This window comes from Sciurus carolinensis, chromosome 6, assembly GCF_902686445.1.
Source record: "Sciurus carolinensis chromosome 6, mSciCar1.2, whole genome shotgun sequence".
NCBI lineage: Eukaryota > Metazoa > Chordata > Mammalia > Rodentia > Sciuridae > Sciurus > Sciurus carolinensis.
Window position 1 is genome coordinate 65175211 of NC_062218.1, and position 26437 is coordinate 65201647.

The following is a 26437-nucleotide window of genomic DNA, read 5'->3' on the forward strand; positions in this document are numbered from 1 at the left end:
TAGTTCTCATGAGACTACTTGAGTTCTCGTGTTATAAAAGGAGTTAGCCTAGCCCCACTCATCTCTCTCCGCTCCTGGTTCAAGATGTAATCACTTGTTCCCCAGCAGGTTCCCATCATAGCTACCCAGAAGCAGCCCCTGCAAATAAGGGGAGTGATTATCAAGCTGCACTGCACTGTTTGGACTTTCAACCTCCAAGACTGTGAGCTAAGTAAGCCTCTTTCTTCATAAGAAGCATGTGTCAGGTATCTTGTAGTAATAAAAAAAAAAAAAAAAAAAAAAAACTGACTAATATGGAAATGCATATGAAAAAAATTCTAGATCCTAGAATTCTCTATCATGTTTTCTGTTCACAGGACCTGGCATAGTGCCCGACACATAGGAGATAAGCAATGAATATGAAATAAAATGAATGATTGTAAAATATTATTGGCACATAATTCAATATAGTATGAGGGTTAATCCAAACAATAGAGTGGACAAAAAAATTGTTGCTACCCTAAGAATGTTTCCTTAAAGTTCTGAAAATTCAAAAAAGAAGGATTTTATTTTAATAAAGATAAAATCTGAATAAAACTGAAATGCTATACTATAAAATGCAAAACAGTAAGATTATTTAAAGTAACTTACCTTTGAACCATCTAAACTGATTATCCTATACACATTTCTTGTGCTGTCATAAAAATAAGACACAGTAACTGCATGCTTGCTGGTGGGTACCCAGTTCTTCTTTGTATTTGGGTCAATCTGGAAGACATGAGCTCGAGTGCTGAAGATAGGTTGTTCCCTGCATGGCAAAAAAGAAAACGACAAACTGAAAGCAGTCAGTTTTACTTCACAGGACAAGAGAATATGAAACTGTAAGGTGACTTTGTTTAGCCAACATCCATATACACCCCCTCCAAAAAGTAACTTTCTTTCAAATGTGAATATTCTAAGTATTCCAGGTTTTTAAAAAAAACATCGGAAAAACCTGAGTGTCCTGATATGCTTTTCCTCTGATGTGGAACAAGTTGATATTTCTACCTTCTTGTTTCAGCACTCACACTACATAACAAGTGTCCCTTTTACAGTCTGTTAGCACATTTTTTGCATTTTTATGCTCATTGTTGGTGCTTTCAGTTTAAAACAGCCCCTCAGGATAGCGCTCAAGAGTTCCTAAGTACGTTCTGTTTCTGGGTGCAATAAGGCTATAATAATGTACCTCGTGGAGAAAAATGTGTGTTAGATAAACTTCATTCAGGCATGAATTATAGTGTTGTTGACCATGAGTTCAATGGTAATGCAGCAACAATACACATTAAACGAGGTCTCTAATAAGATAGCTCAGTTGGTAGAGTGCTTGCCTTGCAAGCACAAGGCCCTGGGTTCAATTCCCAGCACCGCGCAAAAAAAAAAAAAAGAAATACACATAAAACAAAGTTCTGTGCTGACTGACAAAAATGCTATGACAAGAGGTTTGCAGGAACATGACACTGTATTTCCAAAGAAGCAATGGTCCATTATTTGTTAATTCAGTTTCCTGGCACTTTAAAGATCATAACTATTATGAATAATAAGAATGGACTGTACTCTGTTAAAATATCTTATATTTGACACTTATGAGGTTACCAGTTTTTACTCACTTAATGAGTACCTGTTTTAAGTATTAATAACTTAGAAAGTTTACATAAGAAGTTTAAATACTATACATTTACATACTATATTGAGGAGTATGTGGAAAAGTTGCTCAAAACCACAAATACTGCTTTCTTAGATCAAATAGAGACTTAAGGATTTCAAAAATCCTAATTTAATAAAAAATATAAATTCAGGATATTACAAAATTTGATACATTTTGGAAAACAAGCATGATATGACCTATGTATAACAATCGATATAATACAAAATTTTCTGAGTAAAAACTCTTTGGAAACAATATTTTTCAGGTAGTTATTGTTGCCTTTTTTCCCCAGTTCAAATAAATCTCATCTCTTACATTTTACTACACACCTTTTCTTTTCTGAAGCAGTTCAAAATCCTAAAGAGAATTTTAACTAGTAATGTTTAATATTAAACTAATTCATAAATTTTAATTTAAAATATTAAAGAAAAAGGAGAACATATAAACAGAAGTCAGAAGAACAGTCAAGGCAAATCTGATCCTTGGCAAATTAGCTCCTCAGGTTAATAATGATGGGTTAGCATCATATGACTCCCATCTCAACCGTAGCCCTGAGAGTGCAGTGTAAAAGGGAGGTGTCTTCGCCATAGGTAACCTAGCTCTTTCCCTAGGTTTTTCTGAAAATCTCCAATACACCTTTTCTTATTAAATAACTACTTTTGAAATGAAATTTTGTGGCACTCCCTAAAAAATGAAGCTGAGTCATCCCTTCTTGTTTACATACCATTACATATGAATTCATTTAATAAATAATTATTAATTAGCTAGGCAGATTCATTCATTCCCTTTCCCCCATCAATCTCTGATTTGCAGTGAGGCTGGTGCTAAAACTTGGGTTATTTTTCAAAAGTTTTACAATCCCTATTTTTCTTTTTTTCACCTTTTATAGTTTCAGGTAAAAGTATAGTTGATCAGACTGTTGCTAGTTCCAACACAGAGAAGTATAATCACATACAACTCTATCAAAGCATGTAAGGAAGGAGAAAGTGTAACACCCTATTCTTTACTGACTTGATAATTTTTTGTTGTTTTCATTTGATGTGGGAGTTAGATTTCTAAATAGTTCAGGATGGTAATTACACAAACGTGTTCTGATCAACATTTTATAAAAAATTAATTAGCTGTTAAAATAATTGCTTTTGCAAGCTTTCTATGAACAATCAACAAATTCAGTGGAAAAGTAATGTTTTGAGTCCAGTAAAGACTCTTCACATCATTAACTCACCCAATTTAATCACAGAATTTAATTCCTTTCAGAATAAAAATCTTTTAACTAGTTATAAGTAAACGACATTTGAATATTAACTAAGTACATGGCTTTCTTCAATTATTTTATGAATAGCTGGTTTTTAAAAAATTATAATTCAAGTTTTCTGGAATCAAAAGCTGACCTACTGAAGTCTGAATGTAAAAGCTTGAGGAATAATTGTCACTACTAATACAGGGAACAGAATTCCTAGCAGTAATGAGGATATATTGCATCTTACAGGGTATAATAGTAAATGATCCATACTTACTGAATATCTATTGTGCCAAGAACTGGGATGGAGGCTGGGGATATAGCTTAGTGGTGGAGCATTTGCCTAGCAAGTTCCTAGGCTTGATCCCTAGCATTACAAAAACAAAAAACAAAACAAACAACTAGGATGGAGATGGCCCGTTCTCAAAAAGTTCAATTTGGTGAAGGAAAATAAGTGTTAAAAGTAAAATGCTCTTCACTCTAATAGATTCTCTGAAAATAAGTGACTGATGGCTATGATGAAGAAACTGATACATAAGAAGATAAATTTCGCACAGTGGCAAGAGAGCATAGCACACTGATATCTGTTGCTGAACACTAGTAAGTATAAATGCCTTTGAAAAATGAGGCTAGAATGAAGAAATAAAGAAGAGAGTTTCTGAGGATTTCCACTGGAAGCAATGGAAATTATAAACAGGATAGTTTTACATTTTAGAAAGATAAATCTGGCAGCACTGAAGAAGTCACAGTCAGAACCTTACTAAACAATCTCAAATATTAAAGAGGATGGGAGGTTAGAGAGTAGGGTGAAGACAAGAGAAAGGATTAAAGGTAGATTTAGGAAGCAACAATAAATTGACAGACTGGATATAAAGTGGTGGTTCTTAAACTGGGGTGAGGGGACATTTCACAGTGTCTAGAGACACTGCGGTTGTCACAACTGAAGGAGCTACTGCTGGCGTCTAGTGGGTAGCAGCTGGAGATGTTGCTAAACATCTACAAAGCAAAGGACAGCTCCCCACAAAAAAAGAATCATCCCACCCAAAATGTATGCCAAGGCTGGGAAATCCTGATGTATGAGATGCAAGAGGAATCTGAGTCTCTGGGATTTGGGGTTACTAAAAAGAAGGACAATGGCGCCGTAAGACAGGATGGGAAACAGAAATTAAAGTTCGAGATTAGGGGAATAGAAAGAAAGGAAGCGCAAAAGCACAGTTCTGATTGGATTCAGATGCCTTGTAGAATTGTTGGGTCAGAAATTTAAAAACACTCAGAGCTCAAAGTTGTAGTGGAAAAACTGGGGGACTCACAAGGTCTTATGACCAGTCTGTTCAAAATGTATTTCAACAGTACATGTCAATACATTTCATTAAGAGAAAGCTATAGAAGTAGTAGTAGAGAAAGTATACCCACATTAAAAAGATCTCAAATGCATTTGAAGTTGATTGTCCCAAGTGTCCAAGTGTTAAGGTTAATACCTTTACAAATAAACTGGATGGCACTCATAAGTCTTTACAATAATTAGCACAACTACTAACTGAATCAAATACCAGTGTTTCTCACTGTTTTATAAAACAATTTGAGAAATAAGTGTTTCATATTTAAATTAGTTTTGCGAACACTGTTATATCCTATTCTGAAATAGTTATATTGTACATTAGAATATTAAAGGTTCTAGGGCTAGAGAGATAGCTCAGTTGGTAGAGTGCTTGCCTTGCAAGCACAAGGCCCTGGGTTCAATCCCCAGCACCACCAAAAAAAAAAAAAAAAAAAAAAAAAAAGAATATTAAAGGTTCTAAAGTTTTCTAGTAAAGAAACCCATTTAACCCCAAATAATCCAGCACATGGAAAATTATTTGATCTCAGAACTTTTTCATGTAACACAAAAACACTTGTAGAGCTTATATTTATAACCACAATATAATAATGAAGACAAATTTTGAGGTAAATATTACCTGACTGAAAGTTGGTCTTGGTTATTCTTTTTTTTTCATAGGGTAATGATGTTTATTTTTTTTCCCTTCCCCCCCACCCCTCCCACCCTTTTCCCTTTATACAGTCCTTCTTTCCTTCATTCTTACCGCTCTCCTTAGCCTAACTCTAAACCTAACCCTAAACCTAATGCTAACCCCTCCCACCCCCATTATATGTCCTCATCCGCTTATCAGCGAGATCATTCGTCCTTTAGTTTTTTGAGATTGGCTTATCTCACTTAGCATGATATTCTCCAATTTCGACCATTTGCCTACAAATGCCATAATTTTATCATTCTTCATTGCGGAGTAATATTCCATTGTATAAATATGCCACAGTTTCTTTATCCATTCATCAACTGAAGGGCATCTAGGTTGGTTCCACAATCTGGCTATGGTGAATTGAGCAGCAATGAACATTGATGTGGCTGTATCTCTGTAGTATGCTGATTTTAAGTCCTTTGGGTATAGACCAAGGAGTGGGATAGCTGGGTCTTGGTTATTCTAACATTACTAATGTTACTAATTATATTTATGTAGTAATGGTCACTAGAAAATATGCAAAAGAAATACAAAATTGAGGCCTTATTTAGTAGTGACTACAATATTATTTCTTAGATATTTGTTAAGCACAAAGTAACTTTTGTAATAAACTAAACAATCTAGAACTCAAATTTAAAAGTAAATCTATTTTGCATGAAATGCTTTAAACTAGCTTAAAAAAGGAAAACTATACATACACGTGAATTTTAATCCTGGATAATCTTCTACTTGGTAATTTCTTATACATCTACAACCAGAACAGTAAGTAGCTCTACTACATGATACAAGAAAAGCTTGAAGGTATTTTTGGTTGTTTGTTGTGATTCATTAAATAATTCCAAAAAATAGGTATAAGAATAATTTTGAAGTTCTTCATGTTGGGTTAAAATTTTATGAAAGTACTATATACAGTGATAGATCTAAAACTTCATATGGATATTGAAAATTGGAAGAATGTTACATATAACTTTGAGGAAAAAAAGGAGTAAAATCAGAATTTTATTTTTAAAAATAAGGCTTATGCAGCCAGGAATGGTGGCGCATGCCTGCGAGCCCTGTGGCTCAGGAGGCTAAGGCAGGAAGATCCCAAGTTCAAAGCCAGTATCAGCAACTTAGTGAGGCCCTAAGTATTAACTCAGTGAGACGCTGTCTCTAAATAAAATACATAAAAGGCTGGGGATGGGATTCAATGGTTAAGTGGCCCTGGGTTCAATCCCCAGTACAAAAATCTTAAAAATAAGACTTATACAAACTCATTAGAATTGACAAGAGAATTACATTTAGCCATCAGGCATCTGTACAGTAAGAAATGAGGATCATAAAAAACTGAAGCAAAACAAAAAGATTATTTGGCGTAAGATATCAAGCTCTAAGAAAAAAAAATGCAAAAAGTTAACATTTGTCATTTGGATAGCTTTGATTAAAATCAATGATAATACTGTTTAAAATTACTACTGAAGTCTATAATAGTAAATATTGTATGATTACTCAATAAATCTTTGTTCCAAGAAAGTACAAAGATATGGGTTCAATAAATAACAATGAAATTCAAGGAAGAAAGAGAAATGATACATTTCCTAGTCTAACTTTAATGCCTAACTTACAAATGTCCCTTTTCCAAATATATAAGTACAAATAGATATTGTAGCAAAAAAGATAAAGGTTATGGTTTCAAATAATTCCCAGACTTTCCACTTAATTTTTCAAAAGAAATTACATTGACAGAAGTGTTACAAATAAGGTTGGTAATATTTCCACTGAAGGTTTTTTTTTTTTTTTTTTTTTTTGGGGGGGGGTGCTGGGGATTGAACCCAGGGCCTTGTGCTTACAAGGCAAACACTCTACCAACTGAGTTATCTCCCCAGCCCCCCAACTGAAGGTTTTGATGCTGTTGCAGACATTCTTAGCTGACTATCAGCTATTATTCTTCTTCTCACATCCCTAACAAACCTTAGATACTCCACCCTCTTCTTCACCATGGAATAATTGTGACAATATCCTATTCTTTCCAGAAGTTTGTTTAGGAATGGACCTCTGAAGCAATTCTGGTCAATAAAATAACGAGGAAAGGTTTTCTGGACGCTTCTAGGAACATTCACAAAGAGATAATTATAGGTGTAAGAAGGAATATTCTCCTAAATAATATTTGCACATGACACCTGGACTGAAGAAGCAACCCTAGCACTGTAAGGAGAGCACACCTGAGAACAAGGTCAACATTCTTAGTAATAGTAGATGGGAAAAAACAAAGACATTTTAAGTATAAAAAATGTTCATTAAATGTTTGCTTATTTTTTTGACTATTGAATACACCTTCAGAAAATCAAAACAAGGCCAAGCAAAAGTGTATAAATCTGATAGTGATTTCTGTCCTCCATCTAGTTTTTTTTTTTTTTTTTTTTTTGGGGGGGGGGCATTATTTCCCATATTGTATTACACTTTATCTGAATTTTCAAAAAATTCCTACCTCTGTATTTACTGTGTCTCTCATTGATTTCTCTTACTCTGCTCTCTAAAGACAGACATTCTCTAGAATTCTCTTGTCTTTGTTTCCTGGGCAATCCTACCCACCCTTGTTTGGTGTTGGCCCCTAAACTGCACTTGACCTCTGGTGCAGGCCTTCCAGCTGAACTTGAACACAAGGTTTTAGAGAATACTCACATGCATTAGGATCTTATCAGAGACAGCACCCTTACTTTAGGGACATCATTTATCAAAATTCAACAACCCTCATAACAATTTTCAAGTGACATTTCATTATCACATTTTTATTTCCTATTTCATGTAGGAGAGAGAAGTCCCCCCTACCCACTAGTTCTTATGTGGACTCTTTAGCTTGGTCTAGGAAACCCAATTAATTCAAGTTCTGATTAATAAGAGAAAGCTAAAAGTTGTTTTTAATTTTACAAGCACATGGGGTTCTTTACAAGAGAATTAGGTCCAAGGAAATAATGAAGGAATGATCCTTTTATACGTGCTGGCAATTAAATTCAGGGACTCTTGCAGAAAATAGTTTGCATGCTAGTCAAGCGCTCTACTACTAAGCTACATACACCCTCAGCCCTAATAGTTTTTAGATAACTATAAATTTGTAAAGGGATGACAGGCAAAACAGGTATCTGGACCACAGTAGTAAGTTCTAGGACTGTTACTAAGCACGAGGTGAATACCAGGATGTAGAAATCAGGTTTTTTCAGATTTATTACAGCCCCAATTACTAGTGTAAAATAACTAGTGATCACAGTTATTTTACAACCTTGGAATGTAAAAGATCTCTCTCTCAAAAGGGTTTTATGATTTTCTGCCTATATGGAAAGACAAGGCCAAATGGGCTTTTCTTCCTGTTTTTTTTTTTTTTTTTTTTTTTTTTTTTTGCAGTGCTGGGGATTTGAACCCAGGGCCTTGTGCTTGTGAGGCAAGCACTCTACGGAGCTATATCCCCAATCCTTGTTTTTTTTTTTTAACACTTCTGATGTGGGTTTTTTTTTTTTTTTTTTAACTTTTTCTAATTAGTTATACATGACAATAGAATGCATTTTGACACTGTACACAAATGGAGCACAATTTCTTATTCCTCTGACTACACATGGTGCAGTCACACCAGTCATGTAATCATACATGCACATAGAGTAATAATGTCCATCACATTCCACCATCCTTCCCATCCCCACACTCCCTTCCCCTCCCCTCACTCCCCTCTACCCAATCCAAAGTTCCTTCATTCTTCCTACCCCCACCTCCATTATGGATTAGCATCTGCTTGGTTTCTTGACTATGTCACTGAAGTAATGAATCAGCCTACCTTTAGGTTTCTGAGGTTTCCTAATTGAAACAGTTCTTATTTTTAAAAATTTACAAAAAATTGAAGAGGTTTATATATAATAAACTCTATAAAATGCCTCCCAGTAAAATATGATAGGTGGTCCACCAGAACTCCTACCTGGCTAGCTGTAGATTGGTTATTCATTAACTTCATAACACAATGCCACAGTATGCACTAGAATTTGTGGTACCCATTTACAATTGTGGAGCGAGTCAGTTTGGAAAGGAAAAGATGGAAATGGCAAGAGTTCACTATCTGTTGACTTTCTGCAACAAGGATTTAATCTCCAGTTTTAACACAGCAGTGTTAGAGCTTATTAATGATATGGAGGCATCCAACAAAAGAAATAAGATGGGGCTAGAGATAATAGCTCCGTGGGTAGAATGCTTGCCTTGCGTGCACAAGGTCCTGGGTTCAATGCCCAGCACCAAACCGCCCCCCCCACCAAAAAAAAAAGAATGAATTTTTTTTTTAAAGTAGTTTCCTCTGGGGATTAGGCTAAATGAGGGAGAATATGGGATAGGGGGCTACTACTTCTCTTTATAATCCCTAAACATTTTTTTTTTAAACCTTGCACAGGTACTAAATCATTTAAAATATTGTCTAAAAATTATATTTATGTTAAAATTACCACTGAGCAAAAATGTCTTGGGGCCATTTTCAAAGACTGCCAAAGAACAAGAGAATGACAACTTTTAATAGCTTGGAAATGAACTGACTTAACAGCACATGGTATGAAAGTACTTCTATTTTTCATTAAGAAAAAATAAGGAGCCAGGCATGGTGGCGCACACCTATAATTCCCTGTGAGGAGGCTGAGGTAGGAGGTTTGCAGGTTCAAGGCCAGCCTCAGCAACTTAGGGAGGTCCTAAGCAACTTAGATCCCATCTCAAAATTAAAAATTAAAAAAGATCCCTCAACCAGATCCTGTGCACAACAATGAAGAAACATGACCACAGGCTAAAAACCAGATTAGAAGATAAAGGTGAACAGCTTGAGCAAGGTAACAGAAAAACTTGGCAAAATGTTCTTTACTACTAAGCATCATTGGACAGTATCACAGACATCATAAGAATCCGAATCTTCGAGAAGACACATGATATTGAGATTCTTGGAAGAATCAAAGAAAAATGTTATCTGGTGTCTCATTTGTCATTTGAGAAAATGCAATCTGGTGTATTCACTAATATGTCATAGAGTAAAATAATAATAAAATGTCTTTTCATATGTTAAAAAAAGAAAAAAAATTGTGGCTGTTTTGGGGGTATGAAATAACAAGAGAAACTGAAAAACATTTGGTAAGGTTAAAAGGATAACAGTAAGGATAACTCAAGGAATGGACAAACCATTTCCCTAATGTCAATTTAACTTCACTGGTAATGCTGAAGAATTCAGTTTCAGTGCCATTGTGAGGTGGCACAGCAAGGCTTCAGACAAGTAAGAGCTCAAGTATCAGAATTTCCTAAAAAGAACTATCTTGTACAAATTAATAATATACATTGTAATTCTAAAGAATTACAAAAGAAATAGTCATATTCCCCTCCTTTCTCTTACACACACCTTAGGAAAAATCTTATTGACTAAAATAGCTGTTGTGATGCACAAATAACTGAATAATCCAACAGCATCCTACAAACTGTATACTCTTATTATCATGTGATGTATTTAACAGTTGATCGTTTATATATAAAATGCTCCTTTTAAAAATCACACATGCATATTTTGAGGAAAGTAAAGATTATTCTATTAATGCCTACCCAACACATAGTTACACTGCAAGAACTCCATCTAGTGATGAACCAAAAACATAGCAGGTACATACTTTTTAAACCTTAGAAATTACTATACATGGCAAATGCAAAACTGTAGAGTAACACTGTTATAACAGAAGTACAGACTTAAAATGGGACACCAATAACTACAAAATGTTTTCTGGAAAGAATTTCAAAATTTTTATGATCTGAATTACTTGGTTTTTTAATTTTGTTTTGTTTTAGTTGTAGATGGACACAATACCTTTATTTTATTAATTTACGTGGTGCCGAGGATCAAACCCAGTGCCTCAGGCATGTGAGACAAGCACTCTACCACTGAGCTATAACCCCAACCCTCCTTGTTTTTTTTAACTGGTTAACTGCACATTCAAATGAAAAATTCTTGTTTAAAATCATTGATTGCATTACAATTATCAAAAGTACTATTATGATATCAATTATTTCTTTTAATTGACATATTTGAAGTAGACATCAAGAAATTAAAAATATCCTTTTGGAAATTAAAATTACAAAAAATACTAAAATAGTAACAAGTGTTTATATTCCTTACATATCATCTCTTTTACTTGAAGAGTAATTTTAATTAATCTCAATCTTTTCAGTAGGCCACAGAACTACCTTTGACAACAGATTTTAGTACATATGTACTCGAGTACTTTCTCTAGTAGCTGCATTTAAAGATTAAGGGATATGGTCAAAATCAGGGTAAACATCACGCAAATGACTTAACAGTATATATTTAGGAAACATCTTCAATGTTCAAAGAACCTGGTTTGCTATTTATTATAAATAACTACCAAATGACATCATCTGTCTTACCTATCAATTTAAAACCCTATCCATTTCACCCATTTAAAATACTGAGTGTTTTAAAACATATCAGGAAGTATGCTTGATATATATATATTACATATAGTTATATTTTATGATTACATTTAAAACTAGTATTGTATTTCCAGTTTTATTAGACTTTAAATAGTTTTCTCTTTCCAGGTGATTTCCACTTTAAATAAAGTTGAATCTGGAGAATTGACAGAATGTACTAGGGAAATCTAAGTAAAGTAGCCTCCTGATAACTGGACTTTAATTTTTGTCAATATAGGCAGCACATTAGTAAAAATCTAACATAAGTGATTTCTCAATAGACATTCCACTAGACTTTAAACATGAATTAAATATTAAAAGTTCATTTAAGTTCTATTATCACCTTCAGAGAACAATAATATCCTTGGGTATACTTTTACATATTCTACAAACTAAATGAGTGGATACTAAATCTATATAATATCTGAACAAAATAAATAATCTGAAACAAACCCAAGATCAAGGAGAAAGATATGAAGGTACTCTGGTAAAATGTTACATTAACATTTGCAAATTTTGATCAGTGGGTACATGGGTGTTATATTATTCCCTAAATCATTCTTATTTCTTAAAATTGATCAAAACAAACAAACTTTTACCATTTCTCCAGTTCTTATTGACACTGCAATTCTGAATTTTAAAAGCACTTTATTTTACACATCTACAGATTAATTTAATTACCATGTAGCAGTACATGCTAATAGAGGATGCTAGTAGCACATGATAGTAGAAATGTACTATAGCCATACTCAGTGCACACACCTCTAAACCTAGTGGCTCAGGAGGCTGAGGTAGGAGGACTGAGAGGTCAAAGTCAGCCTAAGGAACTTAGTGAGGCCCTAAGCATCTTATCAAGAACCTGTTTCAAAATAAAAAGGGCTGGGGATGTGGCTCAATGGTTGAGTGCTTCTGGATTCAACTCCTGTTACCAAAAATATAAAATAAAATTGCCATGGCAAGATTGCAATAAATCACTAAGTTGATCTTAAAGCAGGAGACGGAACCATCTTAATTCACCAGCTGGTGGGATGGAGGGGCAGGCTGCAAGTCTACGCGCCCTCCAGGGGTTAGAGAGCTCCTTTTATACCATAAGTAAAGCATGTCAGTACATTAATCATAAGTGGCTGTTGCTATGACAATCAGAGAATGGTTACTAACATTTAAACAAATGTTAACATTTTATGGTTAGGGTACACTACCCAAGAAAAATGGAACCTAGAAGGAGAACAATCTTACACTGTATAAGAATTGCCATTTTGTGTTGCCAAACAAGCCATGCTGAACAACTGTTGATGGGTAGAGGCGGGGTGTTCCCATGGGAGAAGCATTTCCTATATGGCATGGGAGTCTCGGGGTAAAGTGGAGTCTGTTTGGTCATTGCCCATATAGCTTGGCCCATAACAAAATAAAATAGAACTGTACTATGGTAGCTACTAGACACCATAGTACTGAGCAACTGAAATATGGTTTGTGAAATTAAGAAAGTGAATTAAGTTAAACTTTATATGGTATTTAATTGAGCTAATGAAGAACTTTTAAGAATGGACAACTTGGTTATATGAATTTTCTAACAGTAAATTTTATGAAATTTAAATTCAGATCAAGTAGTTCTCATGAAAATTTAACATTCAAATTGAGATGTGCTCTAAATGCAAAAAGTAAAAAATGAATTCCAAAGACTTGGTATGAAAAAAGAATGTAAAATATCTCACTGATTTTTACATTAATAACATGTTTTTAAAATGTCAAATGTATTAAAACTGATTTCATCTTTTTTGAGTTTAAAATTAATATTTTATACATTGTTCATGTTTCTAGTGGAGAATGTTGGGCAATATTTAAATGTAGCTGTTTCTTTACTGATAGACATATAAGTTGTTCCATTTTTGCATTCTTACAATGATGTTCCTGTATGTCTTGTGTACACATTTGATACACAAGAATTCCTGTTCATAGTGTATTCACCATAGCATACATCCAAATTGCTATTCACAGCACTTGTACCAATTTGCACTTTGTTTTGTTGTTTTTACCAATTTGCATTCTTATTAATTCTTATATTACATTCTACCAACACTTGGTAATGTCCAAGTAACATCTTTAATTTGTGCCAACTTGATGGGCATGAAAAAATATTCCATTGTTGTTTTAATTTGATATCCCTGTTTACTAGTGAGGCTTAAAAGTTTATCATGAGGGGCTGGGGAGATAGCTCAGTTGGTAGAGTGCTTTGGCATGCACAAGGCCCTGAGTTCGATCCCCAGCACCACAAAAAAAAAAAAAAAAAAAAAAAAAAAAAAAAAAGCTTATCATGATTTTTTGGGCCATTGAGCCCAGTGGATTTCTACATTCATATCTGAGCTTGTTGAAAATCTTAAATTCTAGCCCCAGATAGTAAAAAGACTAGAATCTAGAATTTAGCACTCAAACCACATGCATAGAAACATCTCATATATTTAATTCTAAACTCATGTCTAAACATAATTAAGGTGAACATTCACTATAGTGGGGTGGAATTGCTTATTTTTCTAAATTTGATCATATTTAAAATCAATATAGTAGAGATATATGTTAATTGCTCCTTTTTTCAAACATAAATTATATTTCTTCAGTATAAGATTTAGTTTTTATTTTTATATATCAAAAGTCTTTCTGACATTCCTCTAAATTTTTCCAGATGGAGGGGTGGGTTGTAGAGGGAGTGAAGGAGTGGTAAATGCCTCAAACTTTTATCTTCGCATCATTTCATTTAAAATGTTCTCCTTGTTCAGTTTCTAAACCCAATTTAAACACAGTTCTACTGCCAATTAGGTTAAACCCAGATTTTTTCAAGTGGTAAACACTACCATTCCATTTCCACTCTCTATGCTTTTTCATTCCAACATAACCCTCAAACTTTAAAATGACTCCCACTTTCATCTGATCAAGTTTTCTCTAGTTGCAGTTACAAATTACAACTAGCCAACTCTTTCCTGAGTCCTCATGTCATCTAGCTGTAAGTCTACTAATTGACAGCATCTGGTATTTTATGTGTGGGAAACACACATCCTCAATTTCCCATGACTATCCAGCTCTCATGCTATTTTATTTTTGAGGGGCTTTATTTAAAATAACTAAGTGTGATTTAAATTTTCCTTTTTTTGTCAAATTTTTAGGTAACAAAAATCAAACAAAACTCTTGTCAGATGATGTGTCCCAATTGGGGGGTTTGCAAATATAGTACATATAATAATGTGTTTTTTCAGCTAAAATACCTTAGAACTATTCCACAACAGTGGGGTTAAAAATTCAGTCATCATGGCATCATAGATTCCAAATAAGTATATTTTCTGACTGTGGAGGTATTTAACATTTAATTCAGAAATACAATAAGTTTGATGCAGATGACCCCCCCATCCAGAGGATTATGATCATTTTAATGGTTAACAACATTTTAAAAAATGAATGCGAGAGGAAGCAGCAAGATGGCAGAATAGAGGGGTTGCTTTCCTTGTGGCCCCTTTACATGAACCAAGAAAAGCAGGCTGGCAGCTTTTCAACAAAGTGGGTGAATGATCAAGAATTAGGGGGGACTTTACAGGAGCTTAATACTGGACACTCAAAACAGACTGGGGGCTCAGGAGATTTTGTATAATAAAATAAGGGGAAAAGATCCCAGCTGCACAGTGGCTGGAGGTGCAAACCAATACAGTCCTTATGTAAACATCATAAAGGAATAAAGAAATTAAAGGAACCCCGATTATGGAGAGCTTAGAGATCAGACACACTACTCGAAAAAACAAACTGTGCTGCACAGAATCTGTGTACAGGAGGAAGCTGCCATCTCTCTGGGTATGCACAGAGGACATGAGAAGGAACCATTCTGCAGTCATAGTGCAGAGGCCAGCAGCTGGGGGAGCCGATTACTGGCAGACCCAAGTCAGGCCCAATAAACAAGTGGGGCAAACCCACCCGGCATGACAGTGTGCCTAAGTGACCAGAAGAACATCAAGCATGGAGAGAGGTTTACACAGGGGAATATGGATGGAAGACACCCACCTGGCTTCCCCCTCCCATTCCATTCCAGCAGCTTGCAGGACCAGCTAGGAGAGAAGCACCTGACCAGGAATTCAAAAGGGCCAGACTGGAGTGAGCTAGCTCAGAAACTAAATCAGAGACCAAGAATCATGGGGTCCACAGTTGAAGTAGTGAGCTAAAAACAGGCTCCTATACCACAGGAGTATAACCCAAAGGAGATTCCTGGGGTGCAGTCTTCTAACGTGGACAGGCAATTGCTGGGCCTTAGAGACACACTAACTTAAAATCTCCAGCACAACTGGCACCCAGCAAAGAAACTGGAGCAAACCTAAGCCTACACACTGCTTCCAGGAGCTCCGCCTCTAGTACTAACCCACTCACCCTAGCAAACCCCACCCATCCTGAGGGTGGAGCTAGAATCAAACTCCAGACAACACAATTCCATCTAACTGCTGAGAAAGGAAGCTGAGAAACTTTTGAACTACAATGGAAACAATAGTTCAATTTTTGATTGAGATCCTTCTCCCCCCACCCCACCCCACCCCACCTTTTCTTTTCTTTCTCACATTTTTACCATTTTTGAAACCAAGTATTTATCATGCATCAGGTCATTGGGGTCTGGGATTTCTGAATAGTATATTACAGTTTTGCTGTGTGTTACTTTTATTTTTATTTTTCTATTTTTTAAAAAAATTTTTATTTAATATGTTTTCCTCTCACTTATCTGTTTCCCCAGATTCTCTTTCCCTCTTTTCTACTGCTAACAGTCAATTTATATTAATTCCTTTCACTCTTTAATTTTTTACTTCTCTCTTCTTCCTCATAAATGTCACATCCTCCACCACTTCAGTTCTTTGTTCACCATTTGAAATTGTAAACCCTTTTGCAAACCTATTGTTTATATTGTAGACAATAACTGAACATGTCATTTCTGTTTATTGTGACAAAACTATAGATGTCTGAAAGAGCTATTTGGTTTAAGGCTGCATGTTGTTTGCAATGGGTATTATTATTATTTGTCTCCCCCTTAAAGGCAAAGTGTTGGAAACCTTCAGAGACACTGTAAATCTACAGGGCAGAAACTATACTGCCACAGATCCAAACTGCTAGATGGACAGACACACAAACATGAAAAAACAAGGGAACAAATTGCCCCAAACAAACCAAGATGCTCTGATAATAAAATTAATTACACCATAGAAGAAATGTCAGAGAAGGAGTTTAGAATGTACAAAGGTAAGCTGCTCTGCAACATAAAGGACAGAGTAAGGAGTGAAATCAGAGATAAATTTCAGGAGATGAAAGATCACTTTAATAAAGAGATAGAGATTCTGAAAAGAAATGAAGTAGAAATTCTCCCAATAAAGGAAGCAATAAACCAAATTAAAAATTCAATGGAAAGTCTTACCAACAGCCTAGACCAAATGGAAGACAGAACCTCAGGAAGGAAGACGAAACATATACTCTTGAAAATAAAGTTGACCGCACAGTGACAATGGCAAGAAACCACAAATGGAACTTCCAAGAATTATTGGATAACATGAAAAGACCAAATTTAAGATTTATCAGGATAGAGGAAGGCACAGAGATACAAACCAAAGGAATGCACAATCTTCTCAATGAAATAATATCAGAAAATTTCCCACACCCGAAGAATGAAATATTAAATCAAATACAAGAGGCTTATTGGACACCAAATGTACAAAATTACAACAGACCCACACCAAGACACATTATCATGAAAATGCCTTGCAAACAAATTAAGAATAAAATTTTAAAGGCCACATGAGAGAAGTATCAGATTACATATAGGGGAAAACCAATCTGAGTCTCAGCAGATTTCTCAACCCAAACACTCAAAGATAAAATGTCCTGGAACAACATATACCAAGCTCTGAAAGAAAAATGGATGCCAACCAAGAATCCTATGTCCAGCAAAAATAAGCTTCAGATTTGAAGATGAAATAAAAATCTCCCATGATAAACAAAAGTTAAAAGAATTCACAACTAGAAAGCCTGCACTACAGAACATTCTCAGCAAAATATTTCATAAAGAGGAAACAGCTCAGTGGTAGAGTGACTGCTCTGCACACGCAAGGCACTGGGTTCAATCCTCAGCACCACAGAAAAACAATAAATAAAGATATTCTGTCCATCTATTACTAAAAAAAAAAAAAAAAAAAAAAAGTTAAAAAAAAAAAAGACCCAACAATATGAAACTCATAGGAAAAGACATCCACAGACTGAAGGTAAAAGGATGGGAAAAAACATATCACTCACATGGACTGCATGAACAAGCAGGGGTTTCTATTTTCATATCAGATAAAGTGGACTGCAGGCCAAAGTTAGAGGGATAAAGAAGAACATTCCATATTGCTTAAGGGAATCATACATCACTAAGACACAACAACTGTAAATATATATGCCCCAAACAATGGAGCATCTACATACATAAAACAAACCCTTCTCAATTTCAAGAATCAAACAGACCACAACACAATAATACTGGATGACTTTAACACACTTCTCTCACCACTGGATATATCTTCCAAGCAAAAACTAAACAAAGTAACTACAGAACTAAATAATACAATCAACAATTTAACTTAACAGACATATACAGACTATTTCATCCATTAATGAGCAAATAAATACATTTTTCTTCTCAGGAGCACCTGGATTCTTCTCTAAAATAGATCATATGTTATACCAAAAAGAAACTCTTAGCAAATACAAAAAACAGAGATACTACCCTGTATTCTATCAGATCATAATGGAATGAAATTAGAAATCAACAATTAAAAAAAAAAAAAAAAAAAGAAACAGAAGCTACTCCAACACCAGGAGACTAAATAATATGCTACTGGATAGTAGAAGAAATCAGGGTTGAAATTAAAAAATACTTAGAAGCAAAAGAGAACAGTGATACAACATATCAAAATCTCTGGGACACTATGAAGGCAGCACTAAGAGTAAAGTTCATTGCATTGAGCTCATTTGTTGCCGCCCGCAGCAACAATCTCCCGGTAATTGCAGCAACAATCTCGCGGTAATTTATCAGAGGTGGACTGGAACTGAACTACTTCTATTACTGAGCTGCTTCCTTGCTTGTTTGCTTGTTCGCTAGTTTATAGAGGAATAAAGGCTTTGCTTACTTTTAGTTTTAGAGGAAGAGAGGTTTTGAGAGGAAGAAAGACTTTGCTTAGAGGAAGAAAGACTTTGCTTAATTTTAGAGAATGCTACTCTTTCAGAGAGGCTATGCTTATCAAAGGTCTACTGCTTCTTAAAGGTGGGTCACTTCTTGGACATGCGGCATGCGGCCTACGTCCTACAACCTGCGACCCCTGCCCAGGTGAAGAGAATGTCCTATATACCTAAGGCAGTCAATCAGCTTAGGATCAGCACAATTGAAGCATGCCCCTCGGTACCAATCAAGAACGAATGAGGAATATCTGTTGACCACTAGCACAGAGGAGACATTAACTAATCAGGCAAAAGTAGATCACGCCATGTTAACACTAACTACGCGCCACCCCTTGGCTCAACGCCAGTCGCCATCTTAGGGTTACCCAAACATGTCTTCTGCACTCATTCATTAAAAGAATAAAAATTTCAACAAATAAATGACCTAACATTACAACCCAAAATCCCAGAAAAAAAAGAATAAATCAACACCAAAAGCAGTAGAAGACAGGAAATAATTAAAATCAGAGCTGAAAATGAAAGAAAAGAAACAATTCAAAACATTGACAAAACAAAAAGTTGATTCTTTGAAAAAATAAATAAAATTGATAAACACTTAGCCACACTAACAGAGAATGAGAAAGAAAACTCAAATTACTAAAATTCATGATGGAAAAGGAAATGTCACAACAAACACTACTGAAATATAGAAGATAATCAGAAACTATTTTGAAAATTTACACTCCAATAAAATAGAAAAACCTGAAGACATCGACACATTTCTAGAGACATCTGACCTACCCAAACTGAATCAGGAGAATATTCACAATTTAAACAGATCAGTTTCAAGCAATGAAATAGAAAATGCCATCAAAAGCCTACCAACTGGGACTGGGGATATAGCTCAGTTGGTAGAGTGCTTGCCTTGCAAGCACAAGGCCCTGAGTTCAAATCCCCAGCACCGCCAAAAAAAAAAAAAAAAAAAAAAAAAAGCCTACCAACCAAGAAAAGCCCAGGACCAGATTGATTCTCAGCTGAGTACTACAAGACCCATAAAGAAGAATCAACGCCAATACTCCTCAAATTATTCCATGAAATAGAAAAGGAGGGAACCCTTCCAAACTCACTCTATGAGGCTAGTATCGCCGTGATACCAAAACCTGACAAAGACACATCAAGTAAAGTTCAGACCAATATCCTTGATGAACACAGATACAAAAATTCTCAATAAAATTCTGGCAAATCACATACAAAAACATATTAAAAAGATAGTGCACCATGATCAAGTGGGGTTCATCTCAGGGATGCAGGATTGGTTCAATATTAGAAATTCATTAAACATAATACATCACATTGGTAGACTTAAAAACAATCATGATTATCGCAATAGATGCAGAAAAGTTATTTGACAAAATAGAGCACCTCTTCATGTTAAAAACACCAGAAAAACTAGGGATAATATGAACATATCTCAACATTGTAAAAGCTATCTATGCTATGCCCAAGGTCAACGTATTCTAAATGGAGAAAAATTGAAAGCATTTCCCCTAAAAACTGGAACAAGACAAGGATGCCCATATCACCACTCTAATACAACATCATTCTTGAAACTCTACCCAGAGCAATTAGACAGAAGAAAGAAATTAAAGGGATACAAATAGGAAAATAAAAACTCAAACTATCACTTTCTGCTGACAACATGATCCTATATTTAGAAGACCCAAAGAATTTAAAAAAAAAAAACTTAACACCAAAAATACAAATAACCCAATCAATAAATGGGCTAAGGAACTGAGCACACTTCACAGAAAAAGATACATAGTTAATCAACAAATACATGAAAAATGTTCAACATCTCTAATTACTAGAGAAATGCAAATCAAAACTACCCTAAGATTTCATCTCACTCCAATTAGAATGACAATTATCAAGAATACAAGCATCCTAGAAAATGGAAAGATCTCCCATGCTCTTGGATCAACAGAATTAACACTGTCAAAATGGCCATACTACCAAAAGCATTATACAGATCTAATGCAATTCCTATTAAAATCCCAAAGACATTCTTCATAGAACAAAAAAAAAAAAAAAAAAAAATCATGAAATTCAATTAGAAAAATAAGACCCAGAATAGCCAGAGCAATCCTTAGCAAGAAAAGTGAAGCAAGGAGGCATCACAATACCAGACCTTAAACTATACTACAGAGTTATAGTAACAAAAATGGCATGGTATTGGCACCAAAAAAGACACATAGACCAATGATACAGAATAGAAGACACAGACAAACCCACATAAATAGTTATTTCATACTAGACAAAGGTGCCAAAAACATACATTAGAGAAAAGATAGTCTCCTTAACAAATGGTGCTGGGAAAACTGGAAATCCGTATGTCTCAAAACAAAATTAAACCCCTATCTCTCACTCTGCACAAAACTTAACTCAAAAGTGGATCAAGGACTTAGGCACTAGAACAGAGACCCAGCACCTAAAAGAAAATGTAGGCCCAAATCTCCACCATGTCAGCTTAGAAACTGACTTCCTTAACAAGACTCCGAAAGTGAAGAAGTAAAATCAAGAACCAATAAATGGGCTAGGCACAGTGGCACACACCTGTAATCCCAGAGCCTCAGGAGGCTGAGGCAGGAAGATCACAAGTTCAAAGCCAGCCTCAGCAAAACTGAGGAGCTAAGCAACTCAGTGAGATCCTGTCTCTAAATAAAAAATACAAAACAGGGCTGGGGATATGGCTCAGAGGTTGAATGACCCTAAGTTCAATCTCCAGTACCAAAAAAATAAAAAATTAAAAATCAATAAATAAAATAGAATCAAACTAAAAAGTTTCTTCTCAGCAAAGGAAATCATCAAGATCATAAAGAGAAAGCCTGCAGCATGGGAGAAAATCTTTACCACCTGCACCTTAGATAGAGCATTAATCTCAAAAAACTTAACACCAAAAAAACAAATAACCCAATCAATAAATGGGCAAAGGAACTGAGCAGACATTTCATAGAAGAAATACAAGAAAATACAAGACATTTCATAGAAGAAAAATATATGAAAAAAATGTTCAACTCTAGTCACTAAGAGAATTACAAATCAAAACTACACTGAGATTTCATCTCACTCCAGTCAGAATGACAAGTATACAAACGACAATAAATGTTGGCAAGGATGTGGGAGAAGGGTATACTTGTATGTTGCTGGTGTGATTGCAAATCGGTGCAACCACTTTGGAAAGCAGTATGGAGATTCCTCAGAAAACTTGGAATGAAACCACCATTTGACCCAGCTATCCCATTTCTCCATTTATATCCAAAGGACTTAAAATCAGTATACTACAGTGACATAGTCACATCAGTGTTTCCAGTCACATCAATCCACAATAGCTAAACTATGGAATCAATTTAGGTGCTCTTCAACAGATGAATGGATAAAGAAAATGTGTTATGTATACACAATGAAATATTACTGAGCCTGAAAGAAGAAATTAAGGCATTTGCTGGTAAATAGATGGAGCTGGAGAATATCATGCTAAGTGAAATAAGTCAATACCAAAGAATCAAAGGCTGAATGTTTTCTCTGATATGTGGATGCTAATTCACAATAAGGGGGTGGGGCTAGGGAAGAATGGATTAGACAGAGGGGAGTAAAGAGTAGGGAGTGGGTATGGGGCTAAGAAGGAAAGCAGAATGAATTGGACATTATTACCTGATATACATATGATTACATGACCAGTGTGATTCTATATCAAGTACAACCAGAAGAATGAAAAGGTATACTCCATTTATGTACGATGTGTCAAAGTGCATTCTACTGTTATGTGTAACTAATTTGAACAAATTAAAAAATACACATCTCAAAGCTACATACTGGTTACTTCACAGTGAATTAGTACGGAAAATTAAATATGAATAAATTATTTACTGCTTTATTAGAATTCTTGTAACACTTGTTTGGTAAGAAATCTGCTTGTTATATCTTAAACCTTAGCTAATAAGAATATTTGCAACTCCTACAATTTTAGCTTCAGTTCTGTTTCAATGCATCATTGAGCTGGTTATAGTCTTTAATTGCTATCTTCCTTTTACAAAAATATGAATAATTATAGGTTATATTTAATATTTTACCTTGTTATAGATTATTGCTTATTCTTACAATGTACAGAGATGTATATATATTTTCAGAAACAGGACTTTTAAACTGTAAAATTTTATTAACTAGAATTGAATGCTATTGTTAAATTGGATGTATACAAAATTGTTTTTAAAATTCTTAACCAGTAAAACTTTATTGGTTAGATGTGAAAAAAAAATGAGAATATAAAATATTAAAGTGCATCACAGATAGTTAAGGGTATAAATGTTGTTCCATGAAACTTTCAGCTATGTGTTTACATATGCTTGTAATTATTGGCATAATGTAAGTTTCATTTTTCTTTCTTTTTTTAAATTGTAGATCAAGGTCACAAAGTTTTAAAACATGGACATTCAAAATGCTTACGTTAATGTTTATGAAAACCCACTGAAGCAGGTAAACATTATCATTTTATAAGTACAAAAAGGTAGGTCTAAGTGACTTAAAGTTACACAGTTAATCATATTTTTTTTAATGTAAAGGACAATGGACAATGGAATTCTATCTCACTGGAAATTGTAACTGCAAATTGAAATCATGTTATTTTATCACCTGTCAGAATTTTTTGTGTTATTTATGAGAAAATTCAACATTAGTGAGAAATTAAGGAAACCTGACACTTTCAGAAGCAGTCAGTGAGAACATAAATTAGTAAAGTCTTTCTGGAAAATATTTTAATGGTATACATCAAAACTTTAAATTTCTGTGCATATCTTTTGACACAATTCTGTTCTGGTAATTTACCTTAAGAGAAGAATCATAAGTATATATGGGTGAATGATGACATTGTTCATAACAAAAGGGTGTGAGTTTTAATGCCTAATAATATAAGATCAAATATATTATGGTATATACTATATACCCATGAAAAAACAAAGTTGTAGACTATCTGGTGACACAAGATATAAAATTATGAAAACAGTTCATAAATAAGTGGAAACAGTATAAACATGCATAGGAAAAAATACATAGAAGACATACTTCAGCCCTTGTCCTGACTTCCCTTTCTCAACACAGAAGCTAAAAAGATCCTTCTAAAACCCCAAGCTAGCTTTAAAATATTCTAGGGGAAAAAAATGGAAAGCGGAGAGCAGAATAAAGCAAGAATGGCAAAATGTAGACAGCTATAGAAGTGGGGGATGGTGGTTACTTTTCTACAAGTTTGGAAACTTTCCTAATGTATACTGGATAATTCCTCAATATCCTCCACTGGCTTCACATGGCACTCACAGTATAGGTCAGAGTCCTCAATATAGCCTACTGGTTTTTTTTTTTTTTTTTTTGGGGTGCTGGGGATCGAACCCAGGGCCTTAGTGCTCACAAGGCAAGCACTCTACCGCCTGAGCTATCTCCCCAGCCCCCAGCCTACTGGTCTTTTGACAATGTTTCTCAACTCTAGCTATACATTAGAAACCAGCCTCAGACACCAGAATCAGTTGTCTAGGTGGGGTGGCTTACATCAGTGGTTTCCTAAAGTTTCCAAGGTAATTATCACATGTAGCAAGGAGGAAGCACTGCGTAGGTTATGACCACCACCCGTCTCCAACTTCATTTGCCCCTTGCCTTCTTTTGCTCCAGCCATACTTGCTCTCCTGATATATCTCAAGCATGGAAGTGCCCCCACATAGATGCCTCAAGGCCTTTGCTTGAAGTAACCTTTTTCCCTTTAATGTGTCTTTGCTCAAATGTTAAGCTGAATTTTCAGAAAGGCCATACCTACCTGGTCACTCTAAAAATTGCAGCCCCTTCTGCTCTTCCAGGACTCCCTATTCTTTCTTATTTCTTCACTTTACTTCACAGCACCTATCTGACACATATTTTATAATTTATTATCCCTCCTCCCATTTAACATATAATCTCACCAAGGGAAAGAATTGTGTCTTCTCCAATTGCTATGTCCCCAGCAACTCAAATAACTGGAACATATTGGGCATTCAGAAAATAATAAATGAATGAAAGATGTTACAACAACATGCTTCTTCGTGGTAGGATTACAAGTGACTTCTTAATTTTCTATGTGAACATTACGTATGAGAAAAATTGTTAAGCAAACAATTTTAACCCAATTTACTTACTTGCTTTTAAAAGTACAGTTAGTGGAATATTGTCTTGGTGATCACACAAATACATATGTAAACCTTCATTAAGCTGTTAAAATTTATACACTTTACTGAATGTGGTATCTTAAAAAATTTTTTTTAAATAAGCCTTTTTTTACTTGTTTTGCATATAAAACTGACTGAGTTGGCTGCACTGGCAATTAGTCTAAGACGAAATTCCACATGCCTTAAAAAAAAATTTTAAAGCAAATTCCAGTTAAAAACATTACAGCATTAGGGATAATGAATTCATCCAGAAAATGCAGACTTGGGGATGCTCTTTCCTTTTTCTAAAAAAGAAATCAGCAACAAATTTCCACTGAGTCATGTTTTCTCATCAACTATGTCTGCTCAGAATTATCTCTGTGGTGTATGACAATACTCACAGTTATACAACAAGTAATCTGTAATTACTTGTGCGGCTTTAACTGTGTTCCAGCAAGATTGTCCTGCTGGAACCATAAAATATCAACTTGAATAAAGCACATTGTATGTGAACATAGTGGCACGCCCTTGTAACTCCAGCTACGCAGGAAACTGAGGCAGGAATATGGCAAGGCTGAGGCTAGCCCAATAATAAATACTGGAGAGGATGTGGAGGAAAAGAAACACCTTTACACTGTTGGTAAGACCATAAATTTGTACAATCACTATGGAAATCAGTAGGGAGGCCCCCAAAAGACTAGGCATGAACTCACTATATGACCCAGCTATACTACTCCTTGAGATATATCCTAAAGAATTAAAGTCATCATACTATAATGATACATGCATACCCATATTTATAGCAGCACAATTCACAACAGTCAAATTATGGAACCAGTCTAGGTGTCCATAAACAGATGAATAGATAACGAAAATGTAGCATATATATACAATTGAGTTTTATTTAGACATAAATAAAAATGAAATTATGTCATCTGCCAGAAAATGGATGGAGCTTGACAACATAATGCTGAGCAAAATAAGTCAAACTCTGAAGATAAAGGGTCATGTGTTTTCTCTCATATGTGGAAACTAGAGAGAAAAAAGGAAAAGAAAGGTGTGGGGGGATAGGATCTCATGAAAATTGAAGGGAGATCAGTAGAATAGAAGAAAGGGACCAGAGGAAGAAAAAGGTGGAGGGAAAGGGTAAATACTGGGAATGATATTGGTCAAATTGTTATATTGTTTGTGTATACCAATATGTAACAATAAAACCCACCAGTATGTACAACTATAATGCATCAATTTAAAAATGTGGGGGAAAATGTGAAGGATAAAATATGTATATAAAGGATTAATTGCAAAAAAAAAAAACAAAACAAAACCCACCAAACAAATAAAATGGTTGAGGATATAGCTTGATGGTAGAGCACATGCTTAGAATGCACAAGTTCCTGTGTTCTATCTGCAGTGCTGGGAGGTGAGGAGAGAAGAGAAGCAATCATCTACAGCTGAAGAGTTCCCTGATTCTCCAGCTTACAAAGTACAGACGAACATTAGCTTAATCAACTGATAAACAGAAAAAGTTTATATTATACTAAAGCCTTTGTATTTGACAGACATTCCGTAATATTTAAGTGGCTATTATCTCCACTAGTAACTATTATTAATTCCAATTAAAGTTGCCTCATTCAAC

The 26437-nt window shown here is 34.9% G+C and overlaps 1 protein-coding gene and 1 non-coding gene across 3 annotated transcripts in view; both read right to left on the reverse strand.

Moving 5' to 3' along the window:
• Homer1 (homer scaffold protein 1) overlaps positions 1–26437 on the reverse strand; it is a 136256-nt gene that overhangs the window by 76630 nt on the left and 33189 nt on the right. For both annotated transcript variants that reach the window (XM_047555341.1, XM_047555340.1), the window contains exon 2: positions 631–787. In XM_047555341.1, the coding sequence (XP_047411297.1) occupies positions 631–787 (157 nt within the window). The remainder of the gene's footprint in view (positions 1–630; positions 788–26437) is intronic.
• Positions 6705–6781, reverse strand: Trnat-ugu (transfer RNA threonine (anticodon UGU)). The gene has a single exon. It is a non-coding gene; the product is annotated as a tRNA-Thr (tRNA).